Below are 27,130 nucleotides of genomic sequence, written 5' to 3' on the forward strand. Positions count from 1 at the left end.
ACGAGGGAGCCATGCATACCAGGACAGGGACGAGGGAGTCAAGCATACCAGGACAGGAATGAGGGGACAATGTGTATTCTCAAGTCAATAAGCTTACCCAGTTTTCCGTGGCAAAATTAGGTGCCTTGGCTTATACGCGAGTATATACGGTACTTTTTTTTTACTTCCCTAGGGGTGGCCATATTGAAGAGACACTTCCTCATGTATTGCCTATATTAATAGTACAGCTTGGTGTATGCAGTATGGCAGCTGCAATGCATTGTAGGGGAGAGAGAAAGACTAGTACGGTTTCCTGGATGTACCTTCTCTTCCCCCCAGAGATCCGGGAGTGACAGGGGGAGATGCTTGCAGAGCCTTAGCTATCTGTATTCTGCCTTGCCTTACAAAAGGGGTTGTGTGAGACTCCGTAATCCTTAGAATAGGTCATCATTATCAGATTAGTTGCAGTTCATCTCCTGGCACCCCCAAAGATGAGCTGAAACTTGGTTCGGCACTGGCTGACTATAAGCGATGTACGGAGGAGAGTAGTTGAACGGTAGATAAAGTGCTGCATTCAGCAGGGACCACCAAGCAATGTACAGGGTTGCTTTTTTCTGCCAAACTGAATGTTAGCAGACCAGTGGTGGTGCAAGGTATTAAAATGTATTAATATTCCAATATGGAACGGTTTGGCTTATAACGCAGCATTTTTCAAGCCGAAAAGTACCATATTGGAATATTGATATATTTACTAAGGTAGAACTTCTGACTCCTTTCTTTTGTACGGATTGGTGGCTCAAGTGGCGTATGAGCCAGTGTGGGAAGCGCACCTACATATTCCGGATCTGCATGGTTGTGCTGCTCAAATCTCTTTCTTCAATATTTCAGCCTTGGACAACTTTTGTACTACAACAGAGCAGTCCCCAAATCTCCCAGCTTATACTGATATTGTGACAACGTACAAGGGGTAGATTGTCACTGTATAGAATATAATAGTTAGTACTGTCTGCCTGAATAGCTCACCCAGCTCATCAGATAGACCCGTACACTGAACACCAGGTGGCATCATACTATGGAAGTAATACTGATGTGTATTACATTCCTACTGATAATCAGACTTATCAACATGAGAAAAGAAGTTTCCAGGGATCAGTGGAAATCTTGGCTCAGAAACCATTTTCCACAAAGGCTCTCAGTGACTGGTGTGAAGACGTGTGACAGCGGCATTGTTGGCCAACATCTTACTTTGCTGATGCGTATTTCTGAATGTTTCTCACATCCTGCAGGCTGACAGAGTTCTCTTCTCCTCTCTCAACGGAGATGCCAAGTTGCTCTACCAGCCATTCTGCGTCCTCAGACAGGATATACCTAGAGAAACCAAAGACATTGTCATTTTCAGAACATTACACTTTAAAGTTAATTTAGGGGTTTGGAAACCAAACATTAAATTTAGTGTCACAGTTGTGCCTGTGGGGAGCATACATTTCCCCTCTCCCTGATCACACTACCTGACTCCTATCTTCTACTGCTGAGTCTTAATGGGGTTGTCCTTTTTTCAGAAAATCCCAGTGCATGGGTACAACCAGTTAAAAAACAACATATGTGCTTTACTCGCCCTCCTCGAGTCCAACATTGCGTCTCTGCTGCTGCTGCTCTCACTGTTTAATTTCGACAGTGAGGCAGCCAATCACTGAGCTTGTCACTGACGGCTGCAGTCGCTAGAATATATACTGTATATATACACACACACACATATAAAATATTCCCCAGGTCCACTGCTGACCAACATTTGCAAAAAGCAGCCTGACTGTGATACTGCCACTCACTGGCCATCATGCCCCCTCTGAAACGGTTGAGTTGGACATGGCGGGGAGGGCGCCTGTGAGAAATATATTATTAATGCTATTAGGAGCAAATTGAAGGTCTCATTTTCACTTTGTAGTGTAGGGCCCCAATGCACATAAACTAGGACATAATGCTACCCACCTCCTGACTCCCTTCGTTGCGGCATACATTTGTTTGGCTTTCTCTGCTGCCTCTTCTTGGGTGAGACGATGATTAAATTGCATCAGAAGCCGCTCTGCAAAAGGCTGTCCTGCTCCGTAGATGCGTCCGTAATTGAAGACTTTGGCGTGTTCCCGACTTATCCCCACTGTAGATGCGGTCTTACTGTGCAGGTCAGTGCCGTTACTCTTCTTGCCCTGCAGTGTCATCCAGCCAAAGGCTGTGCAGCCTGAGGACAGAAGGATTTCCATGCCGTGAGTTCCATATAATACCTGCCCAGAAAGCTATATCTCCCCCTGCAAAAATCAGCTGTTTGCTGGTGAATTCAAGAGTCGACTCAGGTTAAAGGGCTTCTCTGTGATAACACAAACCACTTAAATGAAATGTGACATCTAAAAATTACATATTGTTTAAATCAAGTTTCTTTAACTTTTGGCAGCTTATAAATTTGTTTTAAAAATCATGATCTCCCTGTCTTTACAGGGGGATTTCTTTTCTATCCCTAACCCTTCCCTTCCTTTCCTGTTAAAATTTTTTAAAATTTAATAAAAATTATTGGAAAATAAAAATCATGATCTCTACATAATACAAAATTAGAAATCTTGCAATAATCACACTGGCCACTAGGGCTATTTTACTTCCTGTCCATTCAGGAACAGTTTTCAACAGTCTCATTATCACAGGCAGGATTACAATGACATAACACCGCCATACATAGCTGATAACACAGAATCCACCAATCACAATAGGCCATGTCACAGCTGACCCTGTTCCTCCACCCTACAGAATGACCTTTTCATATGGGTAAAGGTGGTCGACTGTGCTGCCACGCTCCTACCCTTGAAGACACCAATCGCATTGTGTGTTGTATTGTAATGTGAATATTGTCTTACTCTTGTTGTATATATTGTGTCTTGTGAATTGTATTGTATAGTAATGTGAAGTATATGTATAGTGTAGGATGTGATAATGTAAGGTATTATAATGTATAATGGTATAAGATAGGTAGTGTAAGGTATGGGAATGTAGATAGTTTATAGTAGGGTAAGTTAGCGTTAATGTTTGGGACTAGCCCACAGAGTGAGGGGCTAGTGCTAAAGAAAAGGAATTGGTTTCCTGTTAGTGAGATAGAGTTGTGAAGTGCAAAGTGAGCAGAGCTGCATGAAGGGTGACTGAGAACAAGAGACTAAGAAGAAGTGAAAGTGCGATCCTGAAGAAAAGTGACAGAAAGAGAGAGTGCCAGAGAATATGGGAAGCAAGATGTGCCACAGTCCGCGCTGCTGAATCCACAAAATCACCTGGGATGCAAGATGTAGTAACAAAGTACTTCTTTATTCCTTCCTACGCATTTCAGCGCCCTTCCTGGCACCTTCCTCAGGGATCCCTGAGGAAGGTGCCAGGAAGGGCGCTGAAACGCGTAGGAAGGAATAAAGAAGTACTTTGTTACTACATCTTGCATCCCAGGTGATTTTGTGGATTCATCAGCGCGGACTGTGGCACATCTTGCTTCCCATATTCTCTGGCAGTTTTTCCACTTTGGAGTGGTCGGTGGAGGTCCTGCAGCAGCTGATACTGTGTTATGTCTTCAAGCCAGTTGTGGGTCACACAACTGGAATAGGTGAGTGGAACTGCATTACACCACTCACATCGTAGTGTCACTAGTGATAGGGCACTATTGCGCATCTTGTTCCCCCACCCTTTTTGTATAGAAAGAGAGAGTGGCCTTCTGGTGACGGGCCCTAGGAGAGAACCCCTAGTCACGAGACCTTGAGCTTGTAATGCTGAAGGTAACAGGCCTTAGCAGGACTGAGAGATGGGAACTAGTGAAGGGTCCCGAGCAGGAGATACAGGGCGCCAGTAGTGGCGGAAATAGGACACGGAACCACGGAGCAAGTAAAGGAGACTTGTGACTCAGAACTGTAGCATTAATGCTGGGCTGTGGCGGAGTAGGGGGAAACTGTGCCTTGAAAGCCCTGCAGTACACTACAGAGGAAGGACACTGTGGAAAATGCTTCATACTGTAAAGGAAAAGTCCATAGGACTGTGTGTACCCGCTATGTCTTGTATGTAACCCTTATCAAGTTACCGCTCAGAAGAGTTTATTTTTGAATGGTGGAGTCTCCCTCACTGAACTGTAAAACACCTGGTTGTCCTGGCAAGCCCACACCATTGGTTACATGTGGCCAGCATGGGCGCAAGACCCTCACAGCACAAGTATACACACCCAGCCTGGACCCAAGCTTTCACGTAACATGCCGGGCACTGAAGACAAGCACCTCGCCCACGGCTACCGCCCTGCGTTACCGCATGCTCCTTAGATGCTTCAATTCAGAAGATAGGAATCTGACCATTGTGGCTAATGTACATGTGAATTTCCTTTTAGAAGTTCGAGTCTAAAATAGCCCCAGATGCCAATGTGAGACCTGCAGGATTTCTACATTTTATTTGTAACACAGATTGTGATATGGAATTACAAAGTTCCAAAAATGTGTAAAAAAATACATTTAATACAAACTCCTGATCAATAGGTCATTTTCTGATGTCACAGTCCCTTTAATAACAATTGTGCACAGCATGTTGTGGCTGTGCCTCTGTAAGGCCTCTTTCACACTTCAGTTATTTGCATCAGTTAAAATCCGCCAAAAAGGCAGACAAGCGGATCCGTTCTCAACTGATGTGAACGGATGGCACAGGATCCGTTTTTAGACGGATCCTGAAAATGAGGAAATTTAAAGGAACCGCTGGGAGAGAGAGAGAGAGAACATTTTTTTGTCCGGCACCCAGACAGAATTTGGGGTTAATTCAGTGTCTGGAGGATCCGCCACAGAAAAAAACGTTGCAAGCTCCGTTTGGAAATCTTTGAGGATGTTGACGGACACTAACATTGTGGCGGATCCTCAAAAAAACGGATGCAACGGACGGCAATCAGTCAGGATCCGCCAATAATGAAAGTCAATGGGGAAAAAAACGGATCCGCTAAGAAAAATGGCGGATCCGTTTTTTTTTTCAAAATTGGCGGATCTTGACTGATTGTCAAAAACGGAAGTGTGAAAGAGGCCTAAGCAGTGATCCTATAACAGAAGTGCACATACAGCATCACTCCACCTGGAAAATGTCACTTTATACTGTTATGATCCAAAAGAGAGAAAATCTCACTGTATACAGAAAATGTAGGACACTGAGGCTCTTACAGGTCTTAATGTAATTCACAAAATTACATCTCATCTTGTAAGCCTTCCTGGTGGGTGAATGGGATGAGATGGGAAAAGATGACACTTAAAGGAGACCAGTAAAAAAGAGGAAAAGTAATAATGGGGTTGATGGTGAGGACATAAGGTAGAGGAGCGGATGAAAAGCACAAGATTACATGATAGTGTAAAGCAATGGAGTGAGAAGGGAATAATGATAATGAAGTGTAGGAAAAGAGAAAAGATTACCGGTAATGGGTGCGTAATAATGACATAGGTGGAGGGTAATTAATAAGAAACACCATGAGTGTAAAACATGTAGGGACAATGCCTTTATTCCCTGGGACTGATACTTTACAAGGCAATAAAAATAGCAAGTCGCTCAAACAATTATGCAAATCTGTGAACGTGTCTCAATGACAGAAGTTTATGAACTGTATGGAGACTGAAGCATCTGTACGAGAGCGGCTCTCTATGCATCAGCGCCATGCACTGTAAAGTACCCCACAAATGTAGGAACCACGACATTAGGGAAGATTACGCTGGTAACCAATGTGTTTAATCACAAAGCAATTTCGGCTCCGTTCACATCTGCATCGTGGTTTTCATTTTTGATGACCTCTACCACCACGTGCCGGATCCATGATGTGATGGACCGCAGTGGGGTTCTGTCGTGATGTCCATCATTTCACACCGCCGAATCCTGCACTATTCTTCCTGTCATATCTGACGGACTCTGCAATGGAGTCTCTGGCACAGCAGTGAATGGCGCCCAATTCAGTCATTAATACGGGATAATATCAAGTTACGCCAATATATTGGTTTTATTTGGGATGAGTGAAATTGATTTGTGGTGCCCAGTTTTAAGCAATCATCCCTCCACTCACCAGGAGCAGGTACACTAGATTTTTGAGAACTCAATTTATGCAGCTGAAATTAAACCAATATTTCCAAACTTTGTGACTAAACACTAATAAAATGCTAAGAAAGAGGACTCTAGAAGGACACCGTCCCACCAATATATCAATCATTTTATTCCATGTTGCTCTTTTCACACCTCCATTTCAGGAAACCTTTTTTGGAATTCTCTGTTATATGCTTATTCTACTTCTCTCCAATAAAGCTGAATTGATTGAATGGACATTACCATGAATTCCAGCAAAGTGGGCTTCTCCAAGGATTGCGGCTATCCAGAGCTCCTGGGAATCTACATCTGCGCCAATCATATGATATCCTGGGGGCGTCTGAACCATAGCCTTTAGTTCACTGCCAATGCGATCAGTCTGAAAAAAGAAGCACTAATTACCATTAACACATTAAGTCCAAAAAGACAATGTAATACCGTAATTCAGTAGACAAACAATGACGAGAAGTCTGGCACCTGTCTCTACGACAGACACTTTAAAATGAGGCCTCTAGTAAGATGTCCCCTGAAGTGCAGTATTAATTGAGGGGCAGTTTGCAAATTCACCCACTTCCTCGCCTCTCTGTATACATCTTAAAGATGCCCTTTAATTATTGTAATGCACTAAGCAAAGGTAAATAAAGCTGGTTATCTAGGCATTGGCCAGCGCTGGAGGAGAGCAGCGGGGATCAGAAGGGCGACAATAGTTTTAGTATTTTAGAGCATTTTTTTTGTTTTTTTATTTCAAACTAGCTGAAGAGCCCGGCGCTGCCCGAGCATAGTAATTAACTACGGTTAGTTATAACAAATTATAATGAATATATATATATATATATATATATATATATATCTATATAGATATATATATATATATATATATATATATCTATCTATCTATCTATCTCTCTGAATGTAGAGCCCCACCCACTCCACATAGCCACATTCACTATAATATCCCACATCATCCCGTCAGCCAGAGCCACCGGACTACTACCACTAATATCCCACATCATCCCATCAGCCAGAGCTACCGGACTACTACCCCTAATATCCCACATCATCCCATCAGCCAGAGCTACCGGACTACTACCCCTAATATCTCACATCATCCCGTCAGCCAGAGCTACCGGACTACTACCCCTAATATCTCACATCATCCCGTCAGCCAGAGCTACCGGACTACTACCCCTAATATCCCACATCATCCCGTCAGCCAGAGCTACCGGACTACTACCACTAATATCCAACATCATCCCGTCAGCCAGAGCCACCGGACTACTACCACTAATATCCCACATCATCCAGTCAGCCAGAGCTACCGGACTACTACCACTAATATCCCACATCATCCCGTCAGCCAGAGCTACCGGACTACTACCACTAATATCCAACATCATCCCGTCAGCCAGAGCCACCGGACAACTACCCCTAATATCCCACATCATCCCGTCAGCCAGAGCCACCGGGCTACTACCCCTAATATCCCACATCATCCCGTCAGCCAGAGCCACCGGACTACTACCCCTAATATCCCACATCATCCCGTCAGCCAGAGCCACAGGACTACTACCACTAATATCCCACATCATCCCGTCAGCCAGAGCCACCGGACTACTACCCCTAATATCCCACATCATCCCGTCAGCCAGAGCCACCGGGCTACTACCCCTAATATCCCACATCATCCCGTCAGCCAGAGCCACCGGACTACTACCCCTAATATCCCACATCATCCCGTCAGCCAGAGCCACCGGACTACTACCACTAATATCCCACATCATCCCGTCAGCCAGAGCCACCGGACTACTACCACTAATATCCCACATCATCCCGTCAGCCAGAGCCACCGGACTACTACCACTAATATCCAACATCATCCCGTCAGCCAGAGCCACCGGACTACTACCACTAATATCCCACATCATCCCGTCAGCCAGAGCCACCGGACTACTACCCCTAATATCCCACATCATCCTGTCAGCCAGAGCCACCGGACTACTACCACTAATATCCAACATCATGCCGTCAGCCAGAGCCACCGGACTACTACCCCAAATATCCCACATCATCCAGTCAGCCAGAGCCACCGGACTACTACCCCTAATATCCCACATCATCCCGTCAGCCAGAGCCACCAGACTACTACTCCTAATATCCCACATTGTCCAGTCAGCCAGAGTCACTGGACTGCTACCACTAATATCCCACATGATCCCGTCAGAGCCACCGGACTACTACCCCTAATATCCCACATCATCCCGTCAGCATTTCTTCAAGAAGAAATGCGTAGAGCATGACAGGGAGGGGGGGAGCAGTTGAATAAGCCCCGCCCAGCGGACCGGACAGCGGCAGTTTACATACATCTGAACCGATATAAAAAGGTATTTATGCATGAAAGGTGCAGGGTCAGGGGGAAGCAAAAGTACTAAGAGAATCCTTATGTGACACACAATTGAATGATATCATTATATGATATCTCAAAAAAGGGGTGACAGATTCCCTTTGAGAGAGCCTGGGGTCAGAACCAGAAGGCTGAGTGGAACGGTCCTAATTCCATACCGGGGATCCCTTTAAGAGGGGCCTTGGGTCAGAATCAGAGCACAGAGTGGATTTGCCCTTACTTCCGTACCGGGGATCCCTTTAAGAGGGGCCTGGGGTCAGATCCAGAGCATTTAGTGGAATTGCCCTAACTACCATACCAATGATCCCTTTAAGAGACCCTGGGGTCAGAATCACAGCGCTGAGTGGAACGGTCCTAACTTCCATACCAGGGATCCCTTTAAGAGAGGACTGGGGTCAAAACCAAAGGGCTGGATGGATTTGCCCTAACTTCCATACCAATGATCCTTTTAAGAGGGAAGATGTGCCTATGGGATGGAGGATGTGTGATGGGGATATGGCCACAGGAGGGGGTGATTCATTTCTGTCATGTGCTCTCTGCTCCTTTCTGGGGGGCAGACAATGGCTGGGAGCTTATGTTCTCGGGGATGCTAGATTTCTCCCACCCGGTCAGTGTCTACATATTAAATAATTAATCAGCACAGAATCTTGGACCCATTTTTATTACTAAACCAAAATACATTTGCTTTAAATGAAATTACTGCATGTGAAAATAACCTAACTTAACTGATATATTCTTATTCTTCCATCCATTAGCTTTCATATGTCAATAGCTGCAGATTGTTATTGCTGCATGACAAGCACACTTTCTTTCCGAAACCGCACCACTTGAGGTCATAGGAACTATAACAATGATGGACATTGGCATTAAAATAGCACGATTGCCGATGCGCAAGCTCATCAGAGCCCACTACCTCCCTGCGGTTATGGGGTGCCGCTGAAGCCCCCGTCGCCACCATCCTAGTACCCCACTAAAGCTCTGCTATAGGCTGAGCTTTAAAGTAAATTGTTTTCAGAACATTGTATGGTAAACTGAATGGTGTCACTCAGAACTACAACTCGTCCCACAAAAAACATGCTCATGTTTGACTAGATCAACAGGGAAACATAAAAAGTCATGACTCTCTTGGAAAAAGGGAAGGAGATAAGAGGATTTTTGGGCTTGCCATAAAATCCCCTTCTCATACCCTTCATTGGGAAACACAAGAATCATCGATGTATACGGCTGCCATAAGAATCATCAATGTATACAGCTGACACTAGGAATTACAACTTAAAAGAAAAAAGTCGGAAACTACTTAGCAAGCTACACCCGATTACTGGCTTTAAGCTATTCGGTTAGTAAAAAAAAGCTGGAGAAGCTGAATAAATAATGAACACACATGCTCAACAGGGCAGCAAGGAGAAAATCATCCAAAAATTCCCTTTTCTTTGGTGCTTTATTGGGGGACACAGGAACCATGGCACATTCCAAAGCATTCTCAAGGGTGGGAATATATGAATGTGAAAGGCAAATCCCTCAGTTAAGTCACCAAAGCAACTGCCGCCTGCAACACCTGTCTGTACAGACTCGCATCTGCTGAGGTGAAAGTGGGAACCTTGTAGAATTTTAAGAAGGTGTGGATGGAAGTCCACATACTAGCCTTACAAAGTTGCAAAGCCGAAGCCTGATGGCGGACAGTCCGGGAAGCCCCCACTGCCCAAGTCTAATGAGCCTTGACAACTGATGTGGCACTTTGTTCTTTGTTTTATAACCTTCAAAAATGGCCCTTCAAATCCAGCAACCAATGGTCACATTACAAGCAGAGAAAGCTCAACAAAGGTCCCTCTGGGATGACAAACTGGGAATCTGAATGTCTGAAGGAAGATGTCACCATCAAATAGTGACGCACAATTATGACCAAGTTAAAATAGTGTAACGATTTCCTTACTGGAATAGAGGGAGGACAGAGTGAAAGCAGAACCATCTCTTCGTTAAAATGGATGGAAGAAATCACATTGGGAAGTAACTAAGGTACTGGATGCAAATTACCTTGTCCAGGTGAAGGACAAGAAATTGAAAGAAGACAGAGCCACAAATTTTGATACTTGCCTGATAGAAATGACAGAAATCAGGAACGCCACCTTACAGTAAACGGGCAAATGCTGTGGATTGGTTAAATGGAAGTACAGTGTAAAGTGATAAGCACCAGGATAAGGTCCCAGGGATCCAAAAGGAGTCCGATAAGAAGGAACAGATTATGTCACACCCTGAAGAAGAGTCCTGATTTTAGGCTTAAGGCCCTGTCTCGCATAGCGAGATCGCTGAAGCGTCACCGATTTTGTGACGCAACAGCGATCTCGCTACAAGCGACACATATCGGCGACCGCCGCCCCTCCCGCTGGATATCTCTGATCGTACTCGAATTTCCTGGGCCATTTTTTGATCGTAGGCGTCCCGCTGGCCAGCATGCATCGCTGTGTTTGACAAACACGAGCGACCTCGTTGGCGATGCAGAACTCAGGGACACAGGCGTGAGTCGTCAGAAAAGCTGCTGTGTGACAAGGTACCAACGACCGCCGAGGCATAGTTCTGTACCTCACCATTGAGAACCCCTCAGAGAATGAGCAAGGGTTATATGTACTAGGCTCAAGTACTAAACTTGGGAGGGAAAATGGTGACACAAAAGGTAAATTTTGGCTAAGAAGCATAGATACCAGTGGGGGCACACAGGGAGCACCTGACAAATTCAAAGTCGAGAACGAGACAATAGTTGTGTTTAAACCCACCATCCCGGCAAATAAGAATGCAATGCGGATAAACTATTTATACAATAATCAACAACGGTTTATAAAATACACTGGGGATGCCATAAAGGCAATTATTGACCCATTAAGTTATTTTATGTCCTTTGATCATATTTTCTTTAATTCTATGCTGCGTAGTGCCATGCCTTAAGAAAATGATGATGAAAACTATGGAAACCACAGTGATGACCATGCATGCCGATTTTGAAGATCCCCTGTATGAAAGATGTCCCAATGAAAACATGCAAGCACCATCTCCGGAATATGCCTGTCTGAAGCAAGCCAATGAGGGAAAGTCCAGGATCTGACTTCCTCCTGTGCAAAGTCCGTTAGGAGGGGGTCCATCGTTGCTGTGTCTTTGAAGAGATCTGCCTGTTTGGCAGCTTACTAGCGACCATGTAGCGACGCACCAGCAATCCTTACCAGGTCATATCGCTGTCGGGAGCGCTGGTGCATTGCTATGTGAAACGGGACCCTCAGGAGTTAGGACTTATTGAAAAAGGATACACAAGGCTGATACCTGGCCTTTGAGGGAGCTGAAGGCTAATCCAGACTCAAGACCCGACTATAAGAAGGCAAAGATAATGGTAGAGAAAAAAAAAAAACACAGGTGCGATCTTGTGAAAATGATACCAACTGAAAGCCTTCGAGGAACAATGGTACATACAAGATGATGATGGCTTCTGTGCCTTGATCGTGGTCTGCACAACATGATCAGAATAACCTGAGGATTTTAGAATTGCAGATTAAACAACGAAACCATTAAATTGTGTGACCGAGAATTCGGGTAGAAGAGGGGACCTTGAGAAAGTAGGTATGGTCGAAACGGAAGTCTCCATGGAATGTCAGAGTAGTTTGACCACTTCTACGTACCGTGATCTTCTGGGCCAGTCCGGGGCTATGAGGATGACGGGAACTCCTTCCGACTTGATCTTCTTGAGGGAACATATAAAGGATGGAGAACTGACACCATGGTATCACCAGAACGTCAGAGGCGACAGCTAAAGGGTCGCAAGCTCTGGACACGAATGGAGGAACTTTGTACCTGTAAGCCATCAAGTCGAGTAACCCACTGCAGGCAGATCTGATCAAATATGGTCGGGTGCAGGGACTACTCTCCCACAGGTAGCCCTTCGCGAGTTAAAAAGTCCATGCCCAGTTCACTAATAGAGGATTGGATCTCTAAAATTGCCGAGATTCTTTGTTCCTCCCAGTCGAGAATCTCTGAGACCTCTGCCATTGCTTATCGACTGCAAGTTCCTCCTTGATAGTTCATGTAAGCCATGGCTGTGGTGGTGTTTGACTGAATTAGGATTGCTTGGGAAATGAGAGCCACCAGCAGAGGCATGGTGTGGAACTGAGCAAATGGGATTGCCTTGATGGCTGCCAGCAACTTGCCTAGATCACTTGTCTAGAAGTGAAAAGGAAAGCAAGATGGACAGCTCAGAGATTGGATGCTGGTTTTGTTCTCTGAAAGAAAAACATTTGTTTGGACTACTGTATGTTGAAAAGCATTCTTAAGAAGATGATGCACTGAGCTGGGATACGAGATAACTGACTGGTTGATGAACCAACCAAAGAGAAACAGTGTGTCCAGTGTGATCTGCAAACTTTCGATGTTCTCAAACAATAATGATTTCCAAGTAGAGGATGACCACTATCCCAACACGCAAAAGGGACAGGATGGCAGACATGATCTTTCTGAAACTCCTGGTGTGCTTAAAAAAAAAAAAAAAAAAAAAAAAAAATGGATGTGGAGACAGACATCCTGAATGAACGTCCACTGAGAAAAGAAATTCTCCGGGTTCCATGGAGGCAGCAAGCAAGCAAAGGAACTCCATTCTGAGGTGGAGAAGTTGGACAAGCTTGTACTGCAATTTCAAGTCCTTAGGGTTATTTGGGTTATTTATCTACCAACTTGGACAATGGAGATCCGGATATGATGCGGTGATGCAAGGCATTTTCCTAAGGCAGTAACTACATTGACCAAACTAGTTTCCACAGAGGATAATTTTGTGAAGGATATAATTTCTTAGGAAGGGCAGCTGGTGAGAAGAAACTCAATTTCCAATGGCGGAGGAAAGCAGGAGTAATAGGAGAAATAGTGATGGCTGAGCTGAAAGACCAAAAGCAGGAGGTTATCCGGTCAGGTGACAGTGGAAATGACACTTATGTTATCTCAGTGTACAATCAAAACAGGAAAAAAATGACATGTTGATGGAAAACAGAATTTAAGGGAGCACAAAAGTGCTGCAGAAAAAAAAAAAAAATTAAGAACTTAAATACCGTACACTAAGGGTTTTTTCTTTATAATTTTTATAATTTCGAAAGAAAGACCTATATAGGCTGGCTTTCCAATATCCAGCATGGTCACCCTTTTGGTATTTCTCCCCTTGAGGAGTGCCAGGAGAGGGTTAAGAGTAGCTGGTGACCTTATAACAGGCAGACAACAGTGGAGGTACGGTACATTCTCATTCCTCAAATAGGATAATAGAGTGACTATTCAGCCCTGTATTCCCAACCTAACACAAAAGGAAATATAAAAAAGGTGTTCCTGTAAAGTATGTATATCTGCCTCCCACAGACAAACTAAAGCGAGGACCATAAACTTACAGGAATTATCTCATCTACATATATGGGCAAAATTACAAAGTAAAAATAAGAAACTTTACAAATTTCCTTCCTATTAGCAATCCTCTGCATTATCAAATCTAGTTTCGACCAGCACTATCTTCAGGAGCGCACCAGCAAGCAGTGAGCTGGGGGCAGGGGAGCCATACACATGAGACAGCCCTTTTAACTTATTTAGTGTCAGCCTACTAGTGGTTGCCAGCTATAATTTAAGATCTTGTGTCCTTTAATGGCACAAATGAGAAACCCCTCCAGTTTTAATCAAACAATTTGACATACATTCTTCATTTACATGCTGGGATGGGAACACAGGAAAACATTAAACAACAAAAGAAGTCTATTAAATCTATTAATCAATGGTGATATTTCATCATCTTACACGTGCGTTACTGGCAGTCAGCCAGGTGGGCTCCACTGCTCTACGGGTGATGGTGCCAGCTGAGATCACCTGGGGAAGGATGGCGCCATACTTATGTTCTTCATCAAAATCAAGATTTCTAGGATAAACAAATATTTTAGAAAATCAATTCTGCAAATGAAAATTATACAGGATAAAAGATCTACAGACAATGTGTTAAACGTGAGAAAGTAGAATAATGCAGCAAGAGCCAAGGCTTTGCTGTACATTACTGCCTCTGTGCTACCACAAGCCTCCCGTTGCTAATCCATAAGGGCCCAGAAACGTTATTATTTCAACTTTCACTATTTTTGTGGACCAAAAGCTGTCCGTGAAGGCTGCAATCAACACAGGCAAAATTGCAGGTTCCATTAATTATAGTTGAAAAGCTAAAATATTTAAGTGGATTTTGTAAAATGCAAAAGTCACTACTTTCCTACATCGAACTGTCAAACACACGTACGGTGACTATAAAGGGCTCTTTTTTAGCTAAGTGATTTCATTTGTATGTATGTTGTTTATGCGGTCACTGTGTGGGTGTATACAAAGGGAATTTTGCTTTACGCTTCCTCGCACGTGCGTGGACCTAAGCGCAAAACAAAAGATGCATTTAACATGACAATGCTCCTAAAATCAAAGCTGGGGAGTGAAATGCAAATTGGACCACTTTATGGCTGGGACTCATATGTACTTCTATATGTATGGATGTTGTGCCGACAGTAAAATGAGAACTTCAAGTCTAGCATGGCAACCTTGTGAGCACATTAATAAAATACCTGGTGATTGTGCGTGGCAGTTCTCCTTTCTTCAGCCATACAACCTTCTGGGAACTGGAAACAACAAAACAATTGAATGTTAACTGCTAGGTTTGAAAAGCACATTTCAGAAATGTGGAAAAGTTGTAAAATTTAGTTTCCTTTTTCATCTAAACATTTGAGATAAACAGTTATATTAATGGAGGAAGGGGAATTTCAAAGCAAAAAAAACAAAAAACTAATTCTGGCTCCTGGTTGACAACAATTCATCAGGAAGGTTCAGGGCTTTTGGCACTTCATCAACATCTTCCAATCCACTGAAGTAGAAGAGACAGGTCACTGATAAGCTGCATTTAGACAGGCTGACAGAGGTCATTAAATGACCAATGATTAGTCACATGCAAGCCGATCCTTGGCTATTTAATGGCCTATGTAGACTAGCTTTGTGCACAATACGATCGTTCTGTGCTGGGTTGCTAACTGTTCAGAAATTCCAGGACAGTGCCTAAAAATAGTCTATTTTTTTTGCCCTGTCCGTAAAACATTTTTAAGCCGTCCATGTTTTGATTTTTGAAGCTGAAGACTTACACAGATTATTATAACTGTAATTATCATTATTTTTCAGTTTCCAGTCAATGAAGTTGGTGTCTCTATATCAGAATTATGGGCTGTAAACATGGATCAATTATAATCATTAAAATTTATTATGTTTTTCCAATGTATCCATAAAAAATATTGTCTGTCCGTGATTTTTTGGTAAGCAGTGCAAAAAAAATAAATAAAACATAAAATTGGCAACCCTGCTTCTGTGTGCACAAGATGACATGATCTCAGCAGCGCATCACCAGTTTATACAGGACAGTGTGATGGCAATATATATATATATATATATATATATATATATATATATATATATATATTTTTTCTTTTTTAGTCATGTGTTTTTAAAGAATTTTTAAAATATAAAAAGGCATTACAAGAATAACCCACACCCAAATCCCCAAACCCATCCCACAATTTTTAGTCAAACATTTAAATAACTCCCCCCTAATGTGACGGCTGGAACGGCTTCTCTTTGGCGAGCCATGTGATATTAGGGGGTACTGATGATGTTGCTACTCGTAACTGGCTTTCCAAGTTTGCATCAGTCAGTCTGGAGCGCACTCAACATTTCATGATGGAAAGTTCTGAAAAGAACTGCTCGCAGCAATAAGTTGTTCCAAACACAGATGCATATTTCAATGCATGTCTCCTCACAGCGGGAAAATCATCACTGCTCACACAAAGTTTACAGAACTCATGCAGAGGGAGGTTATTTTCCCGAGCTTTCAGTTCATCATCGTTTTGCAGCTGAATGACTTTGTGTTGCAGGTTACCCGATACATCAGCTGGTTCCACATTGAATGGTTTAGCAAAGATGTTCAATTCCCTTTGTTTACTTTTGACATCCTTGAATCTTTCACTAAATGCCTCAATTAGTTTTGCACATTCACCAGCGTATTCAAGTGCCGTAGAAGACATTTGTCTTTCCAGAGTGGATAAATGCACAGTGTTGTTTGTTTCAAGTTGCACTTTCCACTGCCTTAGTTTAGCTTCAAATGATTTCACGTTTTGAAAGCAAGTATCTAAGAAGCGGGTTGGGGCCCGGCATCTTGGCATTCAGCTCTGTGAGGTACTTGGTAATGTCCACCATGAACACTAGATCACACTGCCACTTGCCATCATTGAGTTCATTGACAGGTTTCCGCTTCATCTCCATGAGCTGCTTGACTTCTTCCCGCAGTTTATAAAACCTCATCAGCATGTTCCCGTAACTCAGCCACCGCACATCAGTGGTAAACAAGACCACCGTACTCAGATTCAAGATCGTTCGGTAACTCCTTAAACTGACGACTGTTCAACGTTCTGTCTTTGATAAACTTTATGCATGACACTACTGTTGACATCACATTGTTGAGCATCAAGACATTCTTGGTGTACGATACAGTCGCATAAAATTAAATCATTGAATCAAAACTAAGACGAAATAAGTGGTCAGCATAGAGCGCTGGATAAATGAGATCCCAAACGGTTTGTAAAATGTTCCCAATAAAAGCTTCAACTCAATCCACAAAAAAAGCAAGCCCTCACTCAGGTCTGTCATCTGTTAATGGAAATATAGGGGGGGGGGAGCTTCCACGCTATTGGTATTACAAAGGCTCTGGAAAAGTGCTATAGCTGCTCACCCGCCAAAAGAAATTCAACAGATTCTGCACTCCCAAATCCAAATGCCCCCTCCTTTCTGAGCCCCACACTGTGCATAAACCACATTTAGTGTCCACATGTTTGGCATTTCTGTAGCGATGAGAGCCCGCCTAATTATCGGGTGCAAGCCTCCAAAAACATGAGCTGGGCACTACAACGTACTGGTGAATACAACTTACTGGGAACTACAATGTGCTGGGCAATACAATGGCAGTTTGCAACTTGCATTCTGCAACATCCACTGCTGCTTGTTTCTGGAAAACACCCATGGAGCCAAAATATTCAGAAAGTTGTGGGAAGCAGGGTGTGTTGCAGTCCGCGCTGCCGAGATTCACAAATCACCTGGGATGCAAGATGTTGTAGCAGTGTACTCCTTTATTTCCTCCTACGCGTTTCAGCGCCCTTCCTGGCACCTTCCTCAGCGATCCCTGAGGAAGGTGCCAGGAAGGGCGCCGAAACGCGTAGGAGGAAATAAAGGAGTACACTGCTACAACATCTTGCATCCCAGGTGATTTGTGAATCTCGGCAGCGCGGACTGTAACACACCCTGCTTCCCACAACTTTCTGAAGGTTTTTCCACGTGCGAGTGGTTGGTGGAGGTCCTGCAGCAGCTGATCCTGTGATATGCTCTCAAGCCAGTTGTGGGTTACACAACTGGAATAGGTGAGTGGAACTGTATTATACCGCTCATACTTCTAGTGTCACTAGTGATAGGGCACTATTGCGCCTCTTGTTCCCCCCACCATTTTTGTATTGATGGAGCCAAAATAGTCATTACACCTGTAGATAAATTCCCAAAGGGTTATAATTTCTAAAATGGGGTAACGTGAGTGGGGATTCTGCTCTTCTAGCACTTAAGGGCTCTGTATATGGAGTATGCAAACTATTCTAGGAAAATCTACACTTCAGTTCGCAAATCGCGCTCTGTACCTCCCGAGTCTCACCATGTGGCTAAGCAGTACTGTACAGCCACATATGGGATATTTCCACATTCAGCAGAAATTGGGGGACACATTTTTGTGCCATTTTTACCTATTTCCCAGTGTGAACATTTAAAATCTGGGGCTAAAACTAAATGTTGGTAGTAAAAAAATAGGGATTTTGTGTACTCACAGTAAAATCCTTGGGGGACACAGACCATGGGTGTTATGCTTCTGCCACTAGGAGGACACTAAGCAAAAACAGAAAAGATTAGCTCCTCCTCTGCAATATACACCCTCTGCTGGCTCTAGCTTGAACCAGTTCGGTAGCAAAGCAGTAGGAGCTCATAACTAACAAGAGTACAACATGTTAACTAAAGAACAAACACAAGCCATCAGGCTAACAGGGTGGGTGTGGTGTCCCCCAATGATTGGCTTGAAGAAAAGGATTTTACGGTAAGTGCATAAAAATCCCTATTCTTCGCCTCATTGGGGGACACAGACCATGGGACATCCTAAAGCAGTCCCTGGGTGGGGAACAACCCAACAGATGAAACCCCAACTACCAACAGGCTACAGATGTGTTACTGCCGTTTGCAGAATCTGTCTGCCGATGGCCACATCTGCAGAAGCCTGAGTGTGAATATTGTAGTGCTTTTCAAAAGTGTGCAGACCGGACCAAATTGCAGCTTTGCGAACCTGTTCCGCCGATGCTTGGTGCCAAATGGCCCAAAAAATGCCCACCGCCAGAGTGGAGTGTCCCTTAATCCCCACTGTGATAGGCTTGCCTCTGAAGCGGTAGAACTCTTAAAGAGCCGAGCGAAACCACCTGGCTATTGTGGCCTTAGAAGCGGTTTGACTCTTCCTGTGCCCCTCTGGAAGCATGAATAGTGCATCCGACTTGTGGACTGAGGCTGTACGCGAAAGGTACCGCCTCAGAGCTCTCACCAAATCCAGAGTGTGAAGCACCCCTTCGATGCGATGGACTGGTGCTGGGCAAAATGAGGGCAACACAATATCTTCATTCAGATGGAAGAGACAACCTTGGGCAGAAAAGATGGGGACATCCTTAAAACCACCGTGTCCTGGTTAGAAGATAGGAAAAGGTCTTGACAGGACAGAGCTGCCAGTTCAGAAACCCGTCTGATTGACATAATCGCAACCAGAAAGGCTACTTTCCAAGAAAGAAAAGTCAGCGATACTGTGGAGAAACGGGGTTAGTGGGTGCTCTCGTCCGCTGGCCCGGCTGTCTTTAGCAAGACTGCATGGACCAGGGCTCATACCACTGAATGCCAGCTCTATCTCCTTGTGGGCAGAACACTACACAGACAACACAGGGTTAGGGTAAAACAGTGTGGCCATGCTTTATTGAACCACAACACCCAATAGCAAACAGAACAATTCAAGCAATTTCCCCAAGATGGTACACATTACAAGGTCTCTCCCCTCCGCTGACTCACCGGGATGCTAGTGGATGTTATGTCAGAGCTCCCAGGGTCGCTATTCCACCTGTGATAACACACAGAGAGGAGGTCACGACAAGCGTAGGGAGATAACCGAGAGCAGTCCTGTGTTCTTTCAGCCGGGTTTGACATACCCTCAGCTGGGATCCTGAAGAGTTTCTTGTCCGTTGGGTGTTTAGCAGAATGTCCGGCTAGTATCTCTATGTGATGAGACCCCGTCTCTCTGTCTCAGGGTCTTTTATACCCGCGGCAGGTAAGCTATTTTTAGAATTACCCAGTGTCCTTCAGTCCACCCTCACATCCTTTCGCTATCTACAATCAAAGTCAACAAACCGATTCCAGAATATAAACAAACATCAGATAAGCACACACTATGTTACATGGTATATCATTGGGCAAGTCAGTCTTTTTGACCCACCAGAATCTACACTTAAATCCACAAGCCAAATATACAGACAAAAAGTCAATTCCTCCAGGCCTGCAAAAACTTAGCTCTCTGGGCAATTAAGATATACTCTTGTTTCTTCACAGATTTGTCCTGCAGAGGTCTGAAAGGAACCTCCTGGAGAACCCCCAGGACCAAATTATTAAGGTCCCATGACTCCAAGGGCCTGTCATAGGCAGGTACCATGTGGGAAACTCCTTGAATAAAGGTCTTCACCTGTAACCTGGTAGCAATTCTGCGTTGGAACAGCACAGATAAGGTTGAAATCTGCCTTCTGAGCGAACTGAGTGTGTGAAGGGTTAATACTAAAATCAGAGCTGAAGTTTCACTTCTCCATTTTTCCTGAAGGTTTCGTTTCTCCGTTTTTGTTGCTGTAAGATAAATTTTGTAATTAGGTGAAAGTTTGCAGCTGTTATGAAACTAGACTGTTCTAGCTTGTACAAGATATGAGATATGAGACCCTAAAAGAATGTGCTATGGTTCTATTCTCTACGTCACGTAACTAGGGACATATATGTAGTTTCCGGTTTTCTTGCAATATTATTGGCTTATAAAGTGAAATGATGTTATTGGTAGTTGAGAACTTTGCATAATTAAGCAAAATGTTATAAAAGTGACTAAAATAAAGGGGCTTAGTGATCTGTATCGATCCTCCCGTACAGAGACCCCCGTCTCCGTGTGGTCATTTGAGTTGCTAGCAACGCCCTGTGGATTAATTTGGAAATCACTGGCTCAACCGTGAAGGGTTAATTTAGCCCTCCCTAAATAGCTGGCCGCCCAACGTGGGGCCCCCGAATAGGGACGCCACTGCCCCCGGAGTACAACAAGACAAAGGACCCTCGGAGTGGACACAGGTGCTGGAAAATTGGGACTGATCATCCCCCACAACAACCATGGTAAGTTGGCAGTTATACTGTTCAGACTGACCGTTGGTGTGGTTTTCCTGTGCTTGTCGCTGCAAAGAGGATCTGAGGTTTGTCCCCGTGGTGGGGTGATTCATGGGTGCTTGAACCGTACCTCATAAGGGACGGACACCTCGGATTGACCAGTGATTGTGACTCTCTTTATAGTCAAAATATCCTGAAGTCCTGATCATTGTTAGTAATCAGGCGTGGTGAGGTGATTGAAGACTGGGTAGGATACGTAACTCAGGTATATATAGATAGGTATATATAACCAGAGGTGTCCGGAGGGATAGTCTGAGACGCCCTCCTCCTTTCACTAAGTACGGCGATTATTGACCCAGTGGAACAGAGACTGAAACGGCCGCCAGTACTGTGCACGACTGAAGTAAGGATATTTAGCTCTAAATGAGAGAATCCGTGGAAGGAAAAGAAGAATTTTGTGGCTTGGCACATGAATTGTGTGACGGAGGTGTTAGGAAGAACAGAGAAAGTGAATTCTGATTGTTTCTGTTACTGCTATGTTGAAGAAGGAAAAATTGTCTATTATTATGGCAAGGCCTGGATGTATTGTGGTTCAAGAAAGTGACTGTGGTGTGAGAAAGTGATTGGTTAAGAAGGAACAAAGATTGATACTAATGTGTCAGGCAGACAAATAGTTAAAAGTGATGATTTGAAAAAAGAGGTCTCCCTGCTAGATTATGATTGTACAAGGAGACCAGGAGAAGCAGCCCCCGCCCCCACCTTTCCTTTGTTAAACTCTGACGATACCTATTATCATCCGCCGCTAGCCTCAGTCCCCGCTATGTTTAATATTGCTAGTGGTTATGAGTATACTCCCTTCACCCCATCCCAAATAGACACCCTTTGCAATCAATTACCCAATCCAGAGACTTCCTCCATGACTTTCTACAGGCAAATGGCAGCAAATCGAGAGATTTATGCCACTCCTCAAAGAGATCTATTACACATACTTCGAGTAAAAGTTGGGGAGGGGTATTTTCCAATTATTGAGGGTGGCATAATATATAATATGAATCTGGATGGGGAAACCTATGAGAGTGGTGTTGATTTCTGCAATGCTTTAAAGGTTTGGGCACAAGATAAATTAGCGGACTAAGCTATCTCTCTCACAGATGTCACACAGGCCAAAAGGGGAGACTGCCGAGAAGTTCTATGGGCGTCTTATGGTAGTATTTAGAGATCTGTGATTCTCACTGTATAATGAAGCCCATACACATCTTTTTGTGGCAGCTTTGATGTCCGGCCTCCGACCCGAATTGCAAGAGGCAATAATTTCAGTTAGACCTGACGCTGAGAATTCCACTCCGGACAATGCATTGAAAGTGATAAAAAGTTTTCAGAAGAATTTAACCTGTTCTGCAGCAGCAAGGAAACAGAAAAATAAATCAACAGCGGCAGCTGTGACAGCCGCCCCTGCTCTAACAGCAGCAGCACCCACCATCGCACCCAGCGCGGCTGCGAGCACACAGCAAACTCTGGCCCCCCCTCAGACTTCAGCTCCTAATCCTATGACTGGGAACCCTGCTAATCCTCGTCAGCAATTCTGGCGCTGTGCGCGATTCGGACACTTTTATGGAGATTGTCATTCCCCTGCTACTTTAATCGGGGTAGATGGCAGACCCAATTAATATACTTTTATAAACCCCATAAAACCCTTCCCCGAGGTTACTATTCAGTTTGTAATCTCTCCCATATGTCCAGTAAATTTACTAGGGGCAGATTTATTATCACAGTTTCGCTCCAGAATACAATTCCAAGATGATGGTCAGATGGTTCTTACGTTATATAATCCCTATGTAGACGAAGATAGTGAGGAAATCTGTATTTTGCATGCCTTTCCCACAGATGCCACAAGGGGCCCAAAACAGTCCCAACCAGTTTGCAAAAAAAAAAAAAAAATATGAGCAGGTGTCTTTTGCCATTGTTAGCCTCCTTAAGTATCTGGCAGCACTGAACTGTCGGGTTTCGGCCTCGAGACTTCAGTTCTGCCTTGGTCGAGTGATATTCTTGGGTCTCTGTCTCCTTCAGGGTGCCAGAAACCTCACAGAAGAAAGAAAAATAACTGTCAGCTCCCATCCTTTCCAAAAAGATGAAACTGAACACCAGCGTTTTCTTGGACTATGCGCTTATTGTCGTCAGTGGATACCGGATGCATCCCGCATAATGCAACCCCTTTACAATGCCTTGAAAGATGGCATAATGAACTATAAGGAAAGATGGCAGTGATGAGGATTACCTCCAATATGATTGTTCCCAACTTCTGACTGAAGAAACAGCTACTCCGCCAAATGTCAGTGAGAATTCACTCCCAAATTCCGATTTGGTGTTATACACGGATGGTTCAAGATATGCTGACGAGTTTGGTAGATTCCACACGGGATATGCTGTTACCACAGAGGACACTGTAGTGCACGCAGCTGCGCTCCCGCCCTCACAGTCAGCACAAGAAGCACAACTCCAGGCTCTGTCTACTGCATGTACTTTGGCCAAGAACAGACAGGCTAATATATACACGGACTCACGGTATGCATTTGGTATTGCTCACGATTTTGGGGCTCTATGGGCCAATCGAGGATTTATTACTACTGCCGGAATCCCAGTGAAAAATGCTGAAGCTGTTAAAACCCTCATGGACTCAATCAAATTACCTATTCAGGTGGACATTATCAAAGTTAAGGCGCACGGTCCTAGGAACAGTCCACAGACTGTTGGCAACACATTTGCGGATATGCAAGCAAAAGCTGCCGCTCTCTTACTCGTTGAACCAACCATACCAACTATGGTGCCCACACGCTCTCAGCGTAAATAGTTACAAGAAGCACTGACCCTACAAGAACCTGAGGATCTACAACAGACTGAAGTTTTCTATCGGACCCCGCAAGACTGCTTAATGACGATGCAGAGAATGTCTCCAAAGGAAGAGGTGAAGCAATGGAAGACTGATGGGACATGAATGGATAATGGTCTCTGGAAAAAGGACCAACTCGTGTGTCTCCCTAAGCGGATGTACCCTGATATTGCCACATGGGCACATGGACCTACACATTGAGGAAAGAATCAGGCCCTCGCCCTGGTGCAAAAATTCTACTGGGCCCCGGTTCTCCAGTTGGCTGGAAGAATTCCCTGTTACCAACATGACTGCAAAGACCACAGCGAAGAAACTGGTGATGGAAGTTACATGCAGATATGGGGTTCCAGAAGTTGTTGAAAGTGATCAAGGTCCGGCCTTTTCTTCTCATGTGTACCAAAAAGTTCTGACAATGCTAGGATCCACTGTAGACCTCCATACTCCGTACCACCCACAATCCAGTGTGAAAGTTGAGAGGCTGAACGGCACACTGAGGGGACAATTGACCAAAATGATGCAGGAGACTACGGCTCCATGGCCAGAGCTCCTACCCATTATACTATACCACCTTCGTACTACCCCTATTGCAAAACATGGCTTGTTCCCATATAAGATATTGTTTGGTAATAGGCCCCCAGTTGCGAATTTCCAGCCTCAGCAGTTATCAGAAGAAACTGACCATGATGTTCAATGTGTTATTCAGCTTAGTAAAAATCTTGCTAACACCTATGTTCTAGTTTTCTTTTCCAGATTCAGCAGAAACCGACACCTGTCATAACCTGAAGCCTTGTGACTTGGTAGTCGTGAAAAGGCATGTCAGGAAGCACGGACTAGAACCCTTGTATGACGGTCCCTATCAAGTCCTCCTCATCACCCAACAAGCCAATAGCAAAGAAAGGGGGCATAGTGTTTTGGTTTTTCGCATTTTCCATATTATTATTGGAAGAAGTTAAAAGTTAAAGTTAGACGATATTCAATGACTCAGAGATCAATATGATAAAGACAATGATCGTAATAAGGACATTTGGTGGTCAGACACCTTCTCCTTTCTCAATCCAGCCAATTGATTTAAGGGAATTGGGGGCTGGGTAGCTGGGATCTTACAAAGCTTGTTATACATTGCTTCCACATATGCTTGTTGCATATGTGATACTAAAACTTGTTCTTTGGTGTATTTCTGCATGTATTAGGAAATTCTACACTAAGACAGCTAATGATGATACCAAAGACGCTGTCACCCCTGCTCTTCTCTGCACCGATCTTAAAAGGCTACTTGATGAAGATGTTGAAGCCAAGCACATGGCTACCTACAAAAGATCTCCACCACCGTCATCAAAAATTGTTATTTGTGAACTGCAGTATACAGGGGGATGGGTGCGCAGTGACAGCCATGACTGGTAACACGGCATCAGTCATGTGAAGACCAGTACCCCTCAAGCTGTTAGCTTGGGATAGCACCTCTGATGCTGCATATGTGTTAACAAAATTTATCTAGGGGGGAATGTGAAGGGTTAATACTAAAATCAGAGCTGACGTTTCACTTCTCCATTTTTCCTGAAGGTTTCGTTTCTCCGTTTTTGTTGCTGTAAGATAAATTTTGTAATTAGGTGAAAGTTCGCAGCTGTTATGAAACTAGACTGTTCTAGCTTGTACAAGATATGAGATATGAGACCCTAAAAGAATGTGCTATGGTTCTATTCTCTACGTCACGTAACTAGGGACATATATGTAGTTTCCGGTTTTCTTGCAATATTATTGGCTTATAAAGTGAAATGATGTTATTGGTAGTTGAGAACTTTGCATAATTAAGCAAAATGTTATAAAAGAAGTGACTAAAATAAAGGGGCTTAGTGATCTGTCCCGATCCTCCCGTACAGAGACCCCCGTCTCCGTGTGGTCATTTGAGTTGCTAGCAACGCCCTGTGGATTAATTTGGAAATCACTGGCTCAACCGTGAAGGGTTAATTTAGCCCTCCCTAAATAGCTACCCCGACAAGTGCAAGGCCTGACTCCAAACCAATCTGGAGAAAATCCAAGATGGATGGAATGTAAAAGAAGAGATGTGAATGTCCGCGGTCTCTACACCAAAAGAAAGAAAAAGGCCTTCCAGATGCGATGATAAATGCAAACCGACGCGAGTTTACGGGCACTGATTATGGTGGAAACCACCTTGTTGGGAAAACCCAGTTTGGGTTAGGACCCAGGATTCAACAGCCAAGCCGTTAAACACAGCGCCCCTGAGTACTGGTGTCAAATCAGGCCCTGGGAAAGCAGGAATGAATGATCCGGCAATCGCTAGAGAACGTCAGCGATGAGTTGCACTAGCTCCGCATACCACGCCTGTCGTGGCCAGCCCGGAGAAATCAGGATCACTGGAACACCTTCCGCTCTGATTTTCTTGATGACTCTTGGAAGTAACAGGAGCGGGGGGAAAAATGCACGGCAGATGAAACAGATTCTACAGATGTACCAGTGCGTTTGCCTTGATGGCTTCAGGGTTTCGAGACCGAGCTATGAACTTGGGAACTGTGGCGTTTAGCCTTGAGGCCATCAGATCCACATCCGGCGTCCCCCAGTGATGACCGATCTGCTGAAAGACCTCTGGATGAAGAGACCATTCTCCTGAGGCGAGACCCTGACGGCTGAGAAAGTCTACCGCCCAAATCTCTACCCCCGAGATGTGAACAGCTGAGATGATCGAATGGTTCCTCTCGGCCCAGCGGAGAATGTGACCTACTTCATGCATGGCCACCCTGCTGCTGGTGTCTCCCCGACGGTTGATGTACGCCACCGCCGTGGCGATGTCCGATAGGATTCTGATGGGACAACCTGTCAGGAGGTGATGGAACCACAGAAGAACCAATTTGATTGTTCTTATCTCCAGGACGTTGATTGGGAGACACGACTCTAGAGCAGACCAGCGGCCCTGGGCAGTGTGATGACGGAATACAGCTTCCCAGCCGAGAAGGCTAGCGTCGGTGGTCATCACTAGCCAAAGTATCGGGAGGAAGGATACTCCCTGTCTCACAGAAGACCTCAATGTCCATCATCTGAGGGTCTGCTTGATCCGCTTAGACAGACAAATCCTACGATCGAGAGAGAACAGCTCCTGTCCCAGGCCGTTAGAAGCGCGTGTTGCAGAGAATGGAGATGAAATTGAGCGAATGGAATCTTTGGTGAGAGGGAAAAATGAGGATATGAAGGTAAGCATCGCGAATGTCGATGGATGCTAGGAACTC

General features: G+C 44.3%; 1 protein-coding gene across 3 annotated transcripts in view; it reads right to left on the reverse strand.

The window, feature by feature from the left end:
* The window catches only part of POLG (DNA polymerase gamma, catalytic subunit), a 155,118-nt gene that overhangs the window by 31,259 nt on the left and 96,729 nt on the right, over nt 1-27,130 (reverse strand). For all 3 annotated transcript variants that reach the window (XM_073568694.1, XM_073568693.1, XM_073568695.1), the window contains exons 14-18: nt 15,067-15,120; nt 14,273-14,390; nt 6,319-6,454; nt 1,966-2,212; nt 1,225-1,347 (exon numbers count right to left, since the gene is read on the reverse strand). In XM_073568694.1, the coding sequence (XP_073424795.1) occupies nt 1,225-1,347; nt 1,966-2,212; nt 6,319-6,454; nt 14,273-14,390; nt 15,067-15,120 (678 nt within the window). The remainder of the gene's footprint in view (nt 1-1,224; nt 1,348-1,965; nt 2,213-6,318; nt 6,455-14,272; nt 14,391-15,066; nt 15,121-27,130) is intronic.

This window comes from Dendrobates tinctorius, unplaced genomic scaffold (assembly GCF_039654945.1).
Source record: "Dendrobates tinctorius isolate UK_male_01 unplaced genomic scaffold, ASM3965494v1 ptg000022l, whole genome shotgun sequence".
NCBI lineage: Eukaryota > Metazoa > Chordata > Amphibia > Anura > Dendrobatidae > Dendrobates > Dendrobates tinctorius.